This window comes from Manis pentadactyla, chromosome 10 (genome assembly GCF_030020395.1).
Source record: "Manis pentadactyla isolate mManPen7 chromosome 10, mManPen7.hap1, whole genome shotgun sequence".
NCBI classification, from domain to species: domain Eukaryota; kingdom Metazoa; phylum Chordata; class Mammalia; order Pholidota; family Manidae; genus Manis; species Manis pentadactyla.
The window spans coordinates 120,861,936-120,879,796 of NC_080028.1; the positions used below are offsets into that span (position 1 = coordinate 120,861,936).

At 48.3% G+C, this 17,861-nt stretch overlaps 1 protein-coding gene and 1 long non-coding RNA gene across 3 annotated transcripts in view; one reads left to right on the top strand and one right to left on the bottom strand.

Moving 5' to 3' along the window:
• Positions 1–7,223, bottom strand: part of NUBP1 (NUBP iron-sulfur cluster assembly factor 1, cytosolic) — a 19,160-nt gene extending 11,937 nt beyond the window's left edge. For both annotated transcript variants that reach the window (XM_036928214.2, XM_036928213.2), the window contains exons 1-3: positions 7,142–7,223; positions 6,959–7,063; positions 5,429–5,562 (exon numbers count right to left, since the gene is read on the bottom strand). In XM_036928214.2, coding sequence (XP_036784109.2) covers positions 5,429–5,562; positions 6,959–7,063; positions 7,142–7,160 — 258 coding nt within the window. In that variant the 5' untranslated portion in view covers positions 7,161–7,223. The remainder of the gene's footprint in view (positions 1–5,428; positions 5,563–6,958; positions 7,064–7,141) is intronic.
• LOC118933669 (uncharacterized) lies at positions 7,223–17,744 on the top strand. Its single transcript, XR_005033217.2, has 3 exons — positions 7,223–7,251; positions 12,817–12,925; positions 16,857–17,744. It is a non-coding gene; the product is annotated as an uncharacterized LOC118933669 (long non-coding RNA).
• Positions 17,745–17,861: the final 117 nt, after the last annotated feature.

Consider the following 17,861-nt stretch of genomic DNA (forward strand, 5'->3'; position numbering starts at 1 on the left):
CCACTGGTTGCTCGGCCCTTACCATGTGCCTGGAGCTGGTATCACTGGCTCTGCTTTACAGAAGAGGAAAGAGGTTCAGAGAGGCCCAGTGACCTGCTCAGGGGGCAGGGGGCAGTGCTGGGGCATAAAGAGAGGTCTGAGTCCCCACTCCTCCACCCCACGGGGCCTGGCGAGGAGGCCGGAGTGGACCCTCCGGCTGGGCTCTGACCAAGCGCCACTGTCCCATGATCCTGAAGGTTAATCATGGCTCAGGCTCAGCTTCTAAAAAAGAAACTGAAAATAAGGAAATCTACACGAGCTGTCTGCTGGAGACACATGCAGCCCTGCGTGACACCTTCCACTCCGAACATCCTGGACAGTGGGGAGCCGCGAGTCTCCAGGAACCTCCTGAAGAGCGGGGTGGGGTAGTGTTCGTCTTGAGACCTCTACTTGTGGATCCAAAGAGCAGCACCTGGGGGTGGGCGGAAGTGACTCGCTCCAAGGTCGTTTCTTGCTCCCCTCTTCAATCCTCTCAACGAACCCTGACCTACTTCCCCGGAACCTCGCACTGGGCGGTCAGGGAAGCTTCCCAGGTTGGACCGGCCTCGCGCGCCCCCTGCTGGACCACATGCGAAGCTCGGCAGGACACGGCTCAGCCGGGCAGCCAGCTTCGCGGGCCTTCGGGACACTTGAGGCCGAGGCGCGCTGGTGACCCACGGGCACTTGCCGTCGGAGCCTCACGACGTGGGGAGTTACGCCCACAGCGACAGAGGCTTTTGTCGGGCCTCTCGGGTTTCCAGCCACTCAGTCTCCAGGCCCTTTCTTCTGGGAACAATATAATCAGTTTCCTTTTGAGGAATTCTACTCCTCACGACCAAGGGGGTGAATCTTGAGGGAAATGATGGGAAGATGCAAAACAGATCACGTGCACTCACCGGCGTGGTGGTACTGGAAAACCCGCAGCAGCTTCCTGCTGAACCAGGTCTCGAGTGACCCCGTGTCCCGTCCCTTTCGGACTTCCTGTTGATCCCATTACTGCCCCAGTCTCTGCCCAATCGAGTCCCTTTCTCCTCAGGCTAAGCCAGAGAGCCCTAGCTGAGAGAAATATGGAAGGTGCTAGAAACCTCACGGAAAGAGGTCTTGCTGCACCAACCAGAAAGGGGTGGAGTGGGTGCTGATGGGCTGCCAGGACCTAAACCTTTCCTGAACCCAGAAACCAAATGTCCCTTAAGAGGTCATGGGACATGGGCTCCAGTCCTAGCACGTGGCACCCCGAGGCTGTGTTGCTCCTCCCCAGGCCCATCTGAGCTTCTGATCTGTGAAACAAGTGTTTCAGGAGATAGGTCATCAGGCCCCATCCAGCTCTAGAGGCCCCTGAGATAGGCCACACAGACTCCAGTCCTGAGGTCCCCCAGTGTGGGCCTGTTAATGACCGTGCCCTTCAGATCAGAAGACAAGATGGCACATGGGGAACTTACAGTGACTCTGCAGTGAAAAGATGGCATGTGACCTTGGTCTCAGGCCTCCTGCTTCCCCACAGCTCACCCCCGCCCCCCCCAGCCGGCCTGGGCTTAGTCAGCGGCGTTTCCTCTTCTGCTCCCTTGATCCAAGGCCCGTAGCAAATGAGCCGCCAGACGCCGGCCTGCCTTGAGGGCTAACATGAAACAGCCTGGCTCAGAGGTAGGCATGAGTTTCCACTGGCAGAAAAGGGACAGGGCATTTCCCAGCATCCTGCTGAATTTAGAGCAGGGACAAATGTGTGCTACTTGAATTCAATCAATAAGACCTACTCAGAATTTACTGGGTGCCCACACTTCACAGACAGTGATATTCTCGGTCGTGAGTAGGTCTGCTGGGGGAATATGCACTTAAGTTCTGACCTGTTTGCTTAAGCCACCACTGCACGAACAAATGCAGCTTATCTGGAACTTCCACAGTGGAGGGCCAGCTCTCCTTCAGTATATTGTCAAGTCCTGTGCACGCGGAAAGGACTTCAACTATACGGAAGCACGACTATGTGCAGACAGCCGTCTACTCACGAGACGTTACTTGCAACTGGCCTGGTTAAAGCCCACCTAAAGAGAGCTGTGTAAGAACATGCTGGACAAGTTCTAAAAACAAAAGATTATTCTGGACAATATGGGTCATCTGAAAAAACAGAGCTCTTGGCTGGCCAATCAGCCAATACAGATTTGACCCTCAACTGACAAGATTGTTGCTATTAAGAATAAATCAAAAAGCATGTATTTTGAACCTGGTCAGCCCTGTACTTTGGGCAGGCTACAAACTCATCATCGCTAAAGCAGAAGTAATCACAGCCCCTTGTCGCAGTTAGTGGAATAAAGTAATCGTGATCACTATCACAGACATTTACTGAGCACTTACCACACATCAGGCCCTGTGCTAAGCATGCATTTATACCACATACATCATCTCACTTGGCCCTGAGTCCTGAATAGAGTGTCCCCATCTGTATGTATGTCTGTCCTTATGACCTGCCCAAGGTCACAGCAGTGGTACAGGTGGAGCTGGGATGTGAAGCTGGGCAGTCTGACTCCAGAGCCTGCACTCCTGGCTACCACGCGATACTGCGCCCACCACCCTGCCCCGAATGCTCAGCTGGGGTTCCAACTCCTCCCTCTTCTCCAAAGTCGCGAGGCCCTGCTTCTACCTCCTTAGGTTTGCCCTCATTTATACCCTGCCATTTGTTCCACCTGGTGCCATAGTCTGGACTCCCGTGGCTCCTCCTAGCTGGCTTACCATCCTCCTCTAACGACACTCAGTCATACGCTCAGCTGGCTGTCATGGCGATGCTCCTGAAGCAACGCCCAGGTGATGCCTCTTTCCCACTGAAACGTCTTACCAGTCGCTGAAAGCCTTGGCCTCGGCCCCCTTCACTGAAGCAGTCCTGCAGGCAGCTTGCCTCTCCACGTCTGCTCGGCAGTCCCACCTCCAGGCCTCTGCCTCCACTGCCAGCCCTCCCCAGCCCCATTCCGTCAGTCCCCATCAGAGTCCAGAGGCTGCCTTCAAGCCCACAGACCCGCCAGTCATCTCTCCCTTTCCCCAAATCCCTACAGCAGATCCTGAATGCTGCCCTGCCACTGGCAGCCAGTGAGTGCCACTCCACATGTCATAAAATGAGAAGAGACACGAGGGACAAGCAGACTTCAGAGCTCTGAGGGTGAGAGGAACACTGAGCCCTGCACCTTATCCCCCGGCCAGCCTCCTCACTGTCCCAGGAAAGCTGTGGCCTGCCCGAGGTTTCACCCCTCCTCCCGAGATGCCCTCCCCCAGCCCCACCACTGCTTCTGCCACTATGAACCCACCCGGGGCCAGCCAACTACAGACGGGGCCAAATCCAGACCACCACCTGCTCCTGTACAGCCCACAAGATGAAAATGGTTATTTTTAGAGGGCTGGAGGGAAAAAAATCAGAAGAACACCTTCATTTCATGACATCGAATTAAATAAAATTCAAATTTCAGTAACAAGGAAGTTTACCAGAACACGGCCATGCTCATTTGTCGATAGACTGTCTACAGCTGCTTTTTGTGTTTAAGGGGAAAACTGAATAGTTGCCACAGTGGCCTGCAAGCCTAAAATATTGACCATCTGGCTCTTCACATAAAAAGTCTGCCAGCGAACTCCCACAGCAAACTCTAATTTCTTAATCCAGTGATTAAAAAATGTATTCTTGGAGTCACTGGACACCGGTGGTGTCTCAGGGCCACAGTGTGTTTCTGCATATGTGTCTCCCTCTGTGTCCGTCCAACTGTGTGTGTCTCCATGTGTATGTCTGTCTGTCCCTGTATGTCTGTGTGTCTGTCTGCCTCTGTCTGTCTGCATTTATCTCTGTTTCTCTCTGTCTGCATCTGTCTGTCTGTCTCTCCCTCTGTCCCTGACTGCATTTGTCTCTTCCTCCCTCCGTCTCTGGCTGTATTTGCACGCACACATATTGTATTTCCAGAATGGCTGACTCGATTCCCCTGCCCACTGTAGCTAGCTTTATTTTTGTTTTGGAGAAAATGAAGTATTTATAATATTAAGATCTCAGGGTGCTATTAAACACTGAAGTAGTGTTTATCTCATAAAGTAGAAATATTGAAATTGATATTGCCTTTGGAGTTTTAAAATCTAATAGGCAATATGTGGCTGTTTGAAATTTCAGTGTTCATACGTCTACAGTCCCCTCTAGCACTGTATTTTTTTAAAACGTCAAATGAAAGTTAAGGGCCACTTGTCAAAGGAGTTAGAAAAGAAACTTCAAACTGAAAGTCAGTTAGCCCTTATATAAAAATAACTTTCAATATTCAAAATGCATGAAGAGAAAACTCATTTTCAGAGATAAATCAACACATGAAAGGCTGTGGGAACAACTGCGATGTTAACAGCTTTCAGGTCGTTTCCACGTTACACGGGACTCTCCTGCAGACCCTGAACAGTGCTCTGGTGGAGAAAATGGCATCTAGTTGGCAATTCCAATAGAGGGATAGCGGGGTCCCCGCCCGGTGCAAACGCAGCGCCCACCCGCGCATCCTCCTTTCAGGGGCCATGTGCTGGGCGGCTGGGCTCTACGAGGCATCATGCTGTTCTAATAGCTCTGAAAGGTGTCTGGCTTTTTACTGCCATTTTGAACAAAATTTCATTTTGAAGAAAACAAAAGGGTGGAAGGTGTTTCTGTGTTAAAAAAACAAAAATTGAAAACGGCAGTATGCATGGTTTTATTAAGTATAAAATGGTAAAGTGAATACTGGGGTCATTTTCTAAAGTGAATGTGAAGTTATCATGGGTCCCAATGAATAACCCGATGTATTTTTTTAAATTACAGGGCCTGCAAATTTCCATTCAACCTTTTTGGTGAAAAGGAATTTTTTCCTTCCTCACGCTACCCACACCTTTTCTTACAGCAGCAACACTGGGTACTTTGAGTTTTCATGCTCATCTGTGTCCTTGGGTAGGAGTGAGGGGCCTAGTGCAGGGGCCAGCAAACATTTCAAGAGCCAAATAGAAAATATTTTAGCCTGTGTGGGCAAAATCAAGGATACTATGTAAGTACTTATACAATTTAAAAGCAGCCATTTATAAATGTAAAAACCATTCTTAACTACAGGTCATTAATACAACAGGAGATGGGCTAGATTTGGCCATGGGCTTTCCTCTGCAGACCCCTAGCCTAGAAAAAGGCAGCAAGGGGTTAATAAAGAAAAATAAGTCTGAACTTAACCTAATAAATAATCAGCATGCCAAGAGAAATATACATCTGCTGTCCATTTTCAGGCTAGAAAATCCAGTGAAATATGACATTTCAGTGCTTGACTGCTACATGTTCCCTCATTCTCTCTGCAGGGACCCACACTCCAAAGAGGGAAGTTCAACTTAGTCTAAGGAATCAGTTCTTTACAAGCTATCACGAACCCTCAGCCTTTCCCAATTTTTCCCAAGGCCGCACCTGCGTGTTTTCATCCTCTGCTAGGCCGTGGGCCAGATGCGCGCTGAATGTACTTTTCCCAACACCGCCTTTCCCAGACAACACCAAGATTTTATGTTTCACGGTCTTCATCTTCTCTTTGATTTCCTCTATGGCTGCAAAAGAAGCAATTCAGGTGATGAAATCCCTGACTTCAATCTCTAATGTCACTTTTCCAGGGGGCTAGAAGCAGCTGAGTCCTCGGAACGATTTCAAGGGCTTGCATGTGAAATACTACCTAGTCAACAGTAAGTGCTACAAAGGAGAAAAAGGCTGTTACTACATCTGCTATTATCCTACTGGTTTACTTGTCTCTCTTAACAGAATCTAGGATCCATGAGGGGAAAGATTCTGAAATGTTCACTGCTGTGTTCCCAGCTCCAGAACAAAGCTTCGCATCTATAATGGTTCCCAACCTAGGGGCAAAATCCACCAGGGGACATTTGGCAATGTCCGGGGACATTTTTTGGTTGTCACAAGGAAGGGATGCTACTAGCAGGTAGTGGGTGGAGGCCAGGGACGCTGGTAAACATCTGACATGTTCAGGACAGCCCCCCACAAAAAAGAATTGCCCAGCTCCAATTGTCAACAGTGCCCAGGTTGAGAAACTTAAACAGCAAGCACTTAATTAGCACCTGTCACTGGTAATGATCACTTATTATATACTTGCTGTGCATTCAATATTTCACCTTCCTTCAAACCCTTAAACACTGTGAGGTAACTACTTCTCCCTGGTTTTGAAAAGGGAAGGGAGGCTCACAGAGGTTATGAATCTCACTCTAGTCATACTGTTTTTGGGAGCTAAGAATCAAATCCAGGTCTGTCTTTGAACTCCTTCAAAACTCTTCTCCCAGCCTCCTGCTTTTTAAATCCTTTTAACAGGCTCCCTGAACCTTCTGCACCCTCCGAGGTGTCCTTCATAGCACTTATCACTGCGATGATTTATTTGCTTACTTGCTTATTGTGGGTGTCCCTTATCAAACTAACATCCACTGGGGCAGTGACCTCCTCTGTCTCTTTCACAGCTGTGTTCCCAGCACACAGCACTGGCCTAGGAAGTGGTTTTTGTTGAATGAGAACGCCTCAAAAGAAAGAAAATTTTGTCCAAAGAAACTAGGTGGCAGAGCCAGGATTTAAACATGAGCTCCCGGACTTCGGTGTTTATACCATATTCCCTGTACTGATGGCCTCCTCCCGACCACTGTCAGTTACTGTCGCTCAAGCCTCTGGCCCTAAGCCGTCTCAGGACCACTTTGGACTCCACCCAGTCACCGGTGCTTCAGGGTCCGCCCCCTCCCGCCACATGCCTCCGGGGGCTCGCCCTGTAAAGGTCCTGCCCCTCACCCTGGGGCCGCCCCTGTCATTTATTCCTCAGCCCCGCCCCTCACCCAGGCTGACTTCTCCACGCCCCGCCTCCGCACTCATCCTCCAGGTCCCGCCCCATCACCGCTCTCCCCGCCCCTTCCGGGACCACGACCTTTACTTCCTGTCCAGACTTTGCCCCTTTCTCACCCGGGTCCGGAGTAGCGCCGGCTCCAGAAGCGCATAGCCGCTGGTTGGGGCATCCCTGACATGAGGCCCCTCGGCCCGCCTGGGCGCTGCCGGTCCCGGGACAGCCTACGCAGAGACAAGGTCACAATTAGAGTAGTTTCTATCTCCTCGGCCCCGCCATCCACATCCCCTCAGCACGCTCACCCTGAGGCACCTCTTCCATTCCGCCGCCCTGGATGCTTACACGGTCACCGGATCCCGCTATTACGTATTTCCGCTTTGGGGTGCCCAATCTGGCCCTCCAGCTGCGCCAAGTAAGTCTCGCAAAAGAAGTGTACGCGCACGCGCGAATCCTATGTTGAAAACTTGCAGCAGTACTATTTCCTTTGCAATTGAGCTGCTGATATCTATCAGTACCTCAGCATGTATCTCCTAGGAACAAAGGCGTCATCCTACCATTTTCACACCCAAGAAGTTTAACACTGATGCAAAATTATTAGCCAATATGCACTTCATATTTAAATTTACTCAGTTGTCCCAAGAAAGACCACACCTTGCATCCTGGATCCAATTGGCACCTTGCCTTTGGTTCCATCTCTTTAGTCTCTTTAAATTCAGCCTCTTTTAATCTTCTCTCCACCCTTTGCCCTTTTCTCTTTCATGACAATGACAAATTTGGATAGTCTGGGCCAATTGCTTTAGAGACTATCCTATAACCTTGATTTGTGTGATTCTTCCGACACCGCATTAGAATTAGGTTAAACGTTTTGGGCAGAACACTCTTGAGTGATATGCACTACTGTTTTATCAGCAGGAGGCACATAATATGCCTGTGGGTCCCGCTGTTGGTCCGGTGAGGGCTGGTAAAGAGGGTATCTGCCCAATTTTTCAGTGGATCTGAATAATAAAGACTCTGGGGTGATTTAAGAGCATGTGAACATCCTGCTCGTCCATCTCTGCGGTTTTAGCACCATTTCTGCTTAAATCAGTTATATCAGTGTTTGCAAAATTATGCTTTTGGATGAGAAAACAAATGTCCAAAATGGTTAAACTGCTTTCCTAAGGTCACACAGCTCATAGCAAGGGAGCCAGACCGATGACCTTGGGCTGTCTGGTCCCAGAGCCCCTCATCTGTAACACATGGTGCTCCAGGCTAGTGATACCAGCCCGACCAGATGCTGTCTTCCTGGAGCCCAGCCTGGGCAACAAGTAAGGAAGCGTGTAATTACAGCGTGATAAATTGAGTAGCAGGAGATACCCGGGGGTGATGGGGTCAGGGAGAATCCCTCCAGGCCGAGCAGGAGACATCAGATTGGGACAGGGCTGGGGGAAGGGTGGCAAGTAGCCTTTCAAACTGAACAGACCACATGAGCAGAGCCTGGAGGCCAGAGAGGAACTCACCAGGGGGGACTGTTACTATCTCCACTTGGCAGGTGAGAAGACAGAGTCACAGGGAATGATTCGCCCAAGGTCTGAGAGACCTAAGCAGAGCTGGGATTCCAAGAAAAACTGACACAGGGCCTGGGCTCTTAACCACTATGCTGTACAGTGGGAGGCAGGTACAATCCATTCTCCTTTTACTGAGGAAAGTGGGGCTCAGAGACATTGGGGTGGCTTGTCCATCTCACCCACCAGGCTCCATTGAATTCTGACCACAGGCTCTTTTTCCCTCAGCCACACTGCAGAGGCCTGAGGCCAGCCCACCTCAGCTCTTACTGATGTCCCCCAAGACATTTCCCACAGTCCTCCTCACTGTTTTGAGCTGCAGTGCCCCTGTAGGTCTTCTGTCTCCGATTGCTCAGGGGCCCTCCCACTCAGCACTCAGTTCAGGGGAAGGAGGAGATGTCTACTGTGCTTCAGCCTCCCTCGCCACTCACTCCTCCCCTCAGGCTGTAAGAATAAACGTGTTCCACACCAAAAAGTACAATTTTAAATCAAATAAACCACCTCTCAACTTTGCTCCAGGTCTCCTCAGCCAAAACCCATCGCACCGGGATGGAATAGAATTTTCCATCTCTTGTACTGGGAGCGGAAGGGCAGGAACTAGGTTGCAAAGCAGATTCCCAGGTCTCCCTCTGACCTCCTGAATCAAACGAGACTAGGCCTGGGAATCTGTATCTTTACCTCCCACCAGATAGTAATCATATCCACTAAAGTTTGAGAGCCACTTAAGAAGAATATTTCTCCAGGCTGTATTCTTGACCACACTCTCCACATCCTCCCTGGTCGAGCAGCTTTATGTCCACAGCATCACCCATTGTCTGAGGTGAAACCCTCCCCAGTCTCCAGCTCCAGCCTGTTTCTCCCTAGGTTCAGACACGTGTATCCCAGTTGGTGCCCATTGGATTTTACTGCACGGATGTCCCACAAGCATAACAAACTTACATCCCCAACTTTTTCTCAAACCAGCTCCTGCTTCTGGGGTTCTTATCTCAGAGAACAGCACCACCACCACCCTAGAACTCAGGTCATAAATCTGAGCACCAGCCGTGCTTGGCCCTCCCCATCTGCCCTTTATCAGTTATCAATTGGTGCGTAACAGATCAGCCCAATGTATAGGGGCTAAAACAACAGTGGTTTATTATTTCTCATGACTCTTCGTGTATATCTGGGCTCACCATGTGGCTTCGTTCAGTGGGGAGTTGACTAGAAGATCCAAGATTCTCATTCTTACGTCTGCCTTGATTTCCCCGTGTGGCCCCTCCATCATTCAGTGGTCTAGCCTGAGCACCTTTACATGGCGACTGGGCATGGCACGTCACTTTCTCACATCCTGTTGGTCAAAACAAGTTACAAAGTCAGCCCGGGTTCAGACACTGGGGAAACAAACGCCCTGTCCTGATAGTGGAGTGGCAGGCATGTACAGAGATGGGGTAAATGTACATGGCCATCACTGGAGACAGCCACAGGGTCTCCCTCTCTGTCCGGTCAGGCATCATGTCCTGTGGTACTGTGACCTGGTTGCACAAATGGCCCCAATTCTTCACCCATCTCTTTATCTGTGCCCTTTGCTATCTGACTATCTGAGAGCCCCCCATTGTGGGCAGGGCATCTTCTACCCCTTCACTCAGGGCTCAGGCATGTGACTAATTTTGCTGATGAAATGTCAGCAAATGTGACCCCCAAAAGCCCTTGTAAAACCACCTGCCAGTTTCGCTTCCCTCTCTTGCCCCTCTGCCATCCTGCAAGAGCATCTCTGGGCTAGGCTGCTGGAGGGAAGACATGGAGCCAAGCTGAGTCACCCCAGGGGTCCCCGCCGAGGCCATCCCAAACCGGTGGCTCTGAGACGTGTGGGGGAGTCCAGCCGAGTCACCAGACCCACAGGTGGCCGCAGATGCATGAGTGAGCGCAGCCGAGTCCAGAAGAACCACCCAGACAACCCACAGACTCATGAGTTAAGGAACCGTTTACTGTTTTAAGCCTCTGAGTTCCGGGTAGCAATAGACAACTGATGCTCCGTAGAGCCCTCAGCCCCACTGCCTCGGCTCACCCTCACCGTCCTGGGCCTGCAGTGGTGTCTGTATCAACCAGGCCGGGGTATGCGGCCAGAACAAACATCCCTGGGGGTGTGGAGGCTCAAGGCAACCAAGTTTAGTTTTTGCTCCTGCTACTTGAACAGCTTTATTAGAGGACCCTGCTCCTTGTAGATCCTCAGGGATGCAAACAACAGAGGCTCTGCCTTCTTGTGTTGCCGCTATTCAGCACAAGGCTTTGGAGGGAGACAGCATGAACTGAACACCTGCTTAAGAGCTGCACCCAGAAGTGACACCTGTCTGCTCACTTTCACTGGCAAGCTAGTCACACGCTCATCCCCGAAAAGGCCCAGGAAGTGCAGTTTATAGCCTGGAAGTAGAGGAGTCCCAGAGGGTGGTGGGTACAGGACTGCCTCCCACTCCCCATGTGGTTTCTGGGCTGCAAGTCTTTCTGTCCTTACCCCCACAGATCAATCAGATTGTGCCATTCTGTGACTGATAAACCTTCAGTGGCTCCCTAGGGCCCACAGGCCAACACCAATCTTCACAGGTGTCAGTGGCCTCCGTGGCCCATTTTACCCCGCCAGGTCCATTTCTTGCCGTGTGTCAGTGTGAATGCTGAGCTCTAACCACCAAAGGGTTGGCATTTGCCCGGACACCCTAACCCATTCAATGTGTTACACACACAGGTCCTGCTGCCGGGAAGATCCTGCCCCCTGGTGCTGCCTATCCGACCATCACCTAGTCCTCTGTGACATGCCGATCTCAGCATCCTCTCACAGAAGCCGTCCCTGGCCTGTGCAGTCGACTGCATTCTCCTTTCCAGAATATGGCATGTTCCAAAAGCTGGGCCCAGTTTTCTGTTTTAGTAACTTTGAAAGTATGAGTGCGGCAAACTTTTAAAAATCAGCATTTGCAAGTTTATTTACGTTGCCTTTACATTTGAGTTTTGTGAGTTTGAAACAATAGATTTTAAGTTTAAAATTTTTATTTTAGTCCCTCTGAAGGTGGCAGTGACAACTAAAAACAACAAAATTGAAGTTTAAAAATGTGTTATTTAAACTATAAATAAAAATGTGTTATTTTTAATGTAGAAAACTTAATAAGGGCTAAAGATTTGAATGGCAAAGTTTTAAAATAGTTTTAAAAATAAGTTTGTAAACTAAAGAGACAGTAAAAAGATCAGTGATTGCTATGGGTTGGGGAGAGAAGGACAAATTGGAGCACGGGACTTTTAGGACAGTGACATTAACCTGCATGACCCTGTGATGGTGGATACATGACATTATGCATGCGTCACATCTAGAAGTTAGAAAATGAGAATGAACCCTGATGGGTGTACTTCAGTTAATAATAATGCGTCCTTATTGTTTCAAGTATAACGTAGCAAGACAATGCAAGATGTTCATAAATGGGAAAGGGGTTGGGGGAGGGTGGAGGGACTATATAGGAACTCTCTGAACTTCCTGATAAATTGTACTGTTCACCTAACACTGCGCGAAAAACAAAGCCCATTCTTTTCAAAGCTTGTTTATACTTTTTTTACATTGTTAGAGCTTGAATCTGCTGAACACACCAGTGTATACACCTGTACAGCAGGATTTCTCGACCGCCTCCACATTCTAATCTCCTGGGGAATTTAATGCCTGACTCTTCTGTGGGATTAATAGGATTAATACATAAATCAAGTAATATAGAAATCAAATGTACAAATGTGTATGAACTGATTGTTTCTCCTACAACTCCTGATGCATGATCAGTAACAAAATGAGTAAAGACAAAACAGTTCCTACAACCCGTGACCGCCCTCACCTGGTTTTGGTGTCCTTGAGCATCACACCCTAGGGCTGGACTCAAGGTCAGATAATGACTGTGTGTTGATCATGTGTTGAACCCCCTACTCAAAATTCTTTGGATGTTTGGGTCCATTTGCTCAAATATGAGGAGTGCCTTTTCGGCATGACTCTTGCGCTGTTACACCTTGAGTCCCCTGGCCGGCCCTTTTAGATCTTTGATGTCTCATCGCGTCCCCTCCCGTATCTGCGGGACAGAGGCAGGGGGGGATGGACAGTCTTCCTCCCAAAAGCCAATTTAATCAGAATCTTGTGTGGGGCCTGGACATGTAAATAGGTTCTGAACCCGTTTCCCAATGGGGCAATACCCCCATACCAACATTCACCTAAGTTCTGACACTATTTACCTGGAGATTGCATCAGATGCCACAAGTTAAGGATTCTGTCTTACAAAACTGTCCCCTTTCAGATGCCAGTTGCAAGCCCAGGTTGTCACTTGTGCTTCTGCCCAGCTGGCTGTAAATCAGAGGTTCCTGTAACCACCTCCCCCTTTAGATTCGACTAATTTGCTAGAACGGCTCACCGAACTCAAAGAACCTTCTTTACTTATTAGGTCACACGATTTTTATAAAAGGATGTAGATGTAATTGAGGAACAACCAGATGGAAGAGACACATCGGCAAGGCACGGGGAAAGGGCCCAGGGCTCCCAGCCCTCTCCAGGTATGCCACCCCCCAAATCTCCACCTGTTCACCAGCCTAGAAGTCTGCTGAACCTAGTCTTCTTGGGGTTTTATGGAGGCTGCATTACACAGACATAATTGATTAAATAATCGGCCAATGGTGATTTCCCCTGCCTGGAGATTTGGGGTGGCAGCGGGGTGGGGTTGGGTGGTACTGAAAGTTCTGACCCTGTAATTATATGGGTGGTTCCCCTGGCAACCAGCCTGGATCCTTAAGTGAGGTGTGAAAGTGATTCGTTAACATAGCAAGACACGTCTCTACCGCTTTCATCACTTAGGAGATTCCAGGGCTTTTAGGAGCTCTGTGCCCAGTAATGGGGAAGACCAAATAGGTATTTCATATTATAAATCACAGTATTACAGCGTGTTTTCAAAATACATCAGCATTTCCAGTGATGGCACTACAGCCTCCCGTAGTGGGGATGCGTGAGGGCAGATTACATGGTTTTTTTTATAGCTTGTGCTCTGATAACATGGATTTAAATCCTGACTCCATTTCCCAGCTGAATAACATTAGGCAAATCCCTTCCCACCTCCAGCCTCAGTTTGCTCATTTGTAAAATGGAGATAACAGAAGCATTTGCTCTGTGAGGTTACTGTGGGCATAAAATACTTTAATTTACGCAAAGCACCAAGCACAGAACATCCAGAGAACAAAAATTCAATACATGTTTTTGTTTAAGGGAACTTAGGGTTTGTAGGGGAGAGTTGCAGAGATCCTATACCCTTATTCACAGATCGGGGAACAGAGGCCTAGCAGGCAGAGCTGCTCCAAGTCATACAGCGGGCTGGTGGATAAAAAAGACTAGCACCTGGGTCTAACCGATTAAACAATTAGATGCTGATTCAGCAGAGCAGGAGCATTTCAAAACACTGGCAGGGGGAGAAATCACCTATTCGAAGGGTGCGGGAGTGCTGCAGTGCCACCTTTCTCCAGTAGGTGGTGGTCTCCCCCCATACATGATCAAAGTAGGACAAAACAATTTTAGAGAATTTTCTACCTCTTCCCTTGGACCTGGCAAAAATGCCCAGCAAAGGGCTATGTCCACCGTAGGCACTTAATATATAATTGATCCGAAAATTAAGGTTGATATCTTCATGCATTGGTCAAGAACATGGATTCTTGAATGCCAGGTATCTGCATCCCCATTTACTAGATTTTGCATCTTTTCTTCATGCCTCAGTCTCCTCTGTAAAATGGCAGTGATAATATTAACTACCTCAAATGGTTATTGTTGGGAGGATTAAATAAGTTAATATGAGTAAAAGTTTCTTCTTAAGTGCCTGGCACATATGAGCCCTTATAGGTGTTACCAAATAACTTGTTTCTTAAACAGCTTTGTTGATGGATAGCTGATAGGTCACAAACTGCCCATATTTCAAGAGTACAGTTGGTAAGTTTTGACTTGAACAGCATGTATCACCCCCCACCCACCCACCCCCCACACAAGACTCCTCATGGCCAAACCTCCCCCTGTCCCCATTCTCCTGCAATCACTCATCTGTTTCCTGTCTTTATAGATGTATTTGGATTTTCTGAATTTTATGTAAATGGAATCATACAGTCTCTGTGCCTTTTCACCTGGCTTCTCTCACTTAGCATATTTATCTTAGATTCATCTATGCTGTCGTACGTATGAAGTTCATTTCTTCTAGTTGCCATTGTGTAATTCGCCTGTGGCTGGACATTTGGCTCACTTCCAGTTTGGTGTGTGACAAATTAAACTGCTAGGAGCGTTATGGCACAAATCATTGTAATGACATCTACTTTCGTTTCTCTGGAGTAAATACCTAGGAGTGGAATGCTAGGAAACTGTCAAACTGCCAAAGTGTTTGTATAGCACAAAATAGACGTCTGTTTGTAAGCCACCCAGTCTGTGGGGTTTCGTCATGGCAGCCCAGGCTGACCAAGACCTGCCTTCATTTCATTCTTGTGTATTTTTCATCTCAGACATTGTGGTTCACCTTTGGAAGTTCAGTTCAGGTAGTTTTATATGTACATATATCTGCCTTGTCTCTACTGAATGTATCCATCCTTTCCTCTGCCTAGCTTCTTGAACACAGAAAATGCGTTGTTCTTGCCCATTAATTCTACTTTACATGTCACATCTGGTTTGTTTTCAGTGGATTGATCGCCACTCCTGACAGTGAGTCCCATTTGCTGCTGCTTGCAGGCCTGATAATTTTTTATTGGATGCCAGACATGGTGAATTCTGTCTTATCTCGTGCTGACAATGTTTGCATTTTTACAAATATTCTTGATCTTTTTTTCTGGGACACAGCTAACTGACTGCAAATGTTTTTAATCTTGCTCTAATACCACAGACCCAGAATGGTATTAAGTCTGGGACGAATTTTGCCCTCTCACTGAATGAAGCAAAACCCTTCTGGGTATTTGCCCTGTTGCTCCACACATCATGCACACATCATGAAATTTTCTCCTGTGGTTGGTGGGATGGGGGAGCTATTCCCAAGCTCTGGGAGCTCTGGGCAGTGTCCTCTCCAATCCTTTTGTGTGCCCCCCACCCACTTTCCAGGGTTGTTCCCGAATAGGTGTGCACCTGTCGTGCTCAGCTGGACACCGAGGCACCCCTCTATAAACCTCCAGGGCTCGCCCTGGGTAGTCGTCTCCTCTTTCATGCTCTGTCCTTCAGACTCTGGCCACGCTGGCGACCCATCCCCCCAGCTCTGTCTCCTTAACTCAGGAATCCCTGTGCCATGGCCTGAAAACTTTTCCCAGGCCATGAGCTGGGGCAGTTGTAGCACTGGCCACATTTGTTTCCTATTAAAGGGTGACAGTTCGTCATGGCCTGGTGTTCAGTGTCTTGAAAGTCACTGTTTTATATATTCTGAGGGTTTTTTTAAAAGTTATTTCTTGTGGGAGGCTGCAGCCAATCCCTATTATCCAATCTTGGCCGAAGTGGAAGTCCTACTAAGCTGTGTGTATGTGTGTATATATATATATGAATTATACATGCTATATACTATACTATATGTACTACATATATACTAAAATAAACATATATGTATCAGCATGGGAGGCTTAATGAGAAAGTAAAAGTCTCCCTCTCTGCCTGCAACCCATCCCACTCCTATCCCTGCCCAAAGCTAATCTCTCTGGCACTGGTTTCTCTGGATCTTTCCAGAAGTGTTTGTGTGTATGCAATTACATGTATGTCTGCTTAAGTGGTATCACACCATATAAACTGTTCTGTATCTTGCTTTCTTCACTTATATCTTACAATTTTTTCATGTCAGCAGATACTGCAGAGAATTCCAGAGGAAGTTGTTCTTTATTTTATTTAGCCATCCGGTATTAAGGGACATTTGGTTAGTTCCACTTTTTTCACCACTACAATCAGTGTAGCAGTGAACACATATATTCATGCTGTATGTGTGAATACATGTATCTGCAGGGAGATTCCCAGAAAGCATGCTGGGTCACTGGACGCCAGTCAGGGCTCATGTTCTAAGACCGCAAAGATCCTGCCTGAAATTCAAAGTGAAAATAAAAATGCTTTATTGTAAAATTCAATCTTTGTTTTGAATAATACAGACTGACATGGATGCTGAATGGAAAGTAGCTTCTTTCTGGAATTTTCTCTCTCTACCTTTCCTACGTGTGTCTCTCTCTATTTTGCTGGTTGTCGGAGCTCTGCTTGGAGCCACCTCCAGCACCTTGGGCTGTCCTGGAGGCACAGGGGAAAGATTCCTGCCCACCCACAGGGGGCGCCCAAGGAATGCTTGCTGAGCTGGGTTGATTTGATGACTGCAGAAAGTTCTCATCATCAGTCACTTAGGGTAGTCTCGATGATGCCTTTCTTCTGCAGACTGGTGGGTTTTACGTTAAATTCCAGGCATTCTACTAAGTACTGTGGATGAGTAAAATCAGACAAGCTCCTTTCTCTCAGAATTTATTTCAGGGCCTCACTACTCCATTTGTGGACTGGGGACCAGCCTCACCTAGGAACTTATAAGAAATGCAGCATCTCCGGCTCTACTCAATCAGAACATGTATTTTAGCACAATCCCCAGGTCGTTTGAGGGCACGTTAACATATGAGAAGCACAGATCAAGAGGACTAGACGGAAGCTCAAGTCTGGGTGAGACAGTATTGTCTTTTGGAACTTAAATGCCTCATAGATAAGGGAGACCTTGGGAACGGTAGGAGATGCTCCCTTGGGACCCCAGCTTCTGAGTCTTTTCACATTTTGGGCAGTCCACAGCACAGGGCTTTGTTTTGCCTGACTTGCCTGTCACCCAGCATTCTTCTGTCTTCCTCACTGTGGTGGATGGGACAGTCACCCCTGAAAGAGGCCCACGTCCTAACACCTGGAACCTGACTCTGTCACCTTACATGGCAAATGGGTTTGCAGGTGTGACTAAGTTAAGGATCTCCAGGTGGGGAGGCTGTTCTGGATTATCTGTGTGATATGATCAGACGGGTCCTTGTAAGAGGGAGGCAGGGCAATCAGAGGGAAGAGAAGACACTGCACCGTTGGCTTTGATGTTGGAGGAAGGGGCCTCGAGCCAAAGAATGCAGGCAGCCTCCGGAAGATGGAAAGTGCAAGGAATCGGACTCTCCCCCAGAGCCTGCAGAAGCAACAGCCCGCCCACACCTTGACTGAACCCTGAAGACTCTGTTTGGGATTCTGACCTCCCAGGCTACGTCTTTGCATTGTTTGAGGTCACTGACTTGGTGATTCGTGGCAGCAGCCATCGGGAACTTGTACACCCACAGCCCTGGATTCTGAATTTACGCCAATCCCTTTTGACTCTCATAACAATCATACCACTTCTCTAGACAATGACTTCAGAAAACCCAGACGTCGAGTCAGCCTTGGCCGCTTCCTAGCTGGGCGGCCTGCATTTGTGAGGTGGGGAGGCAGGGATACTAACAGGCTCCCCACTGCACT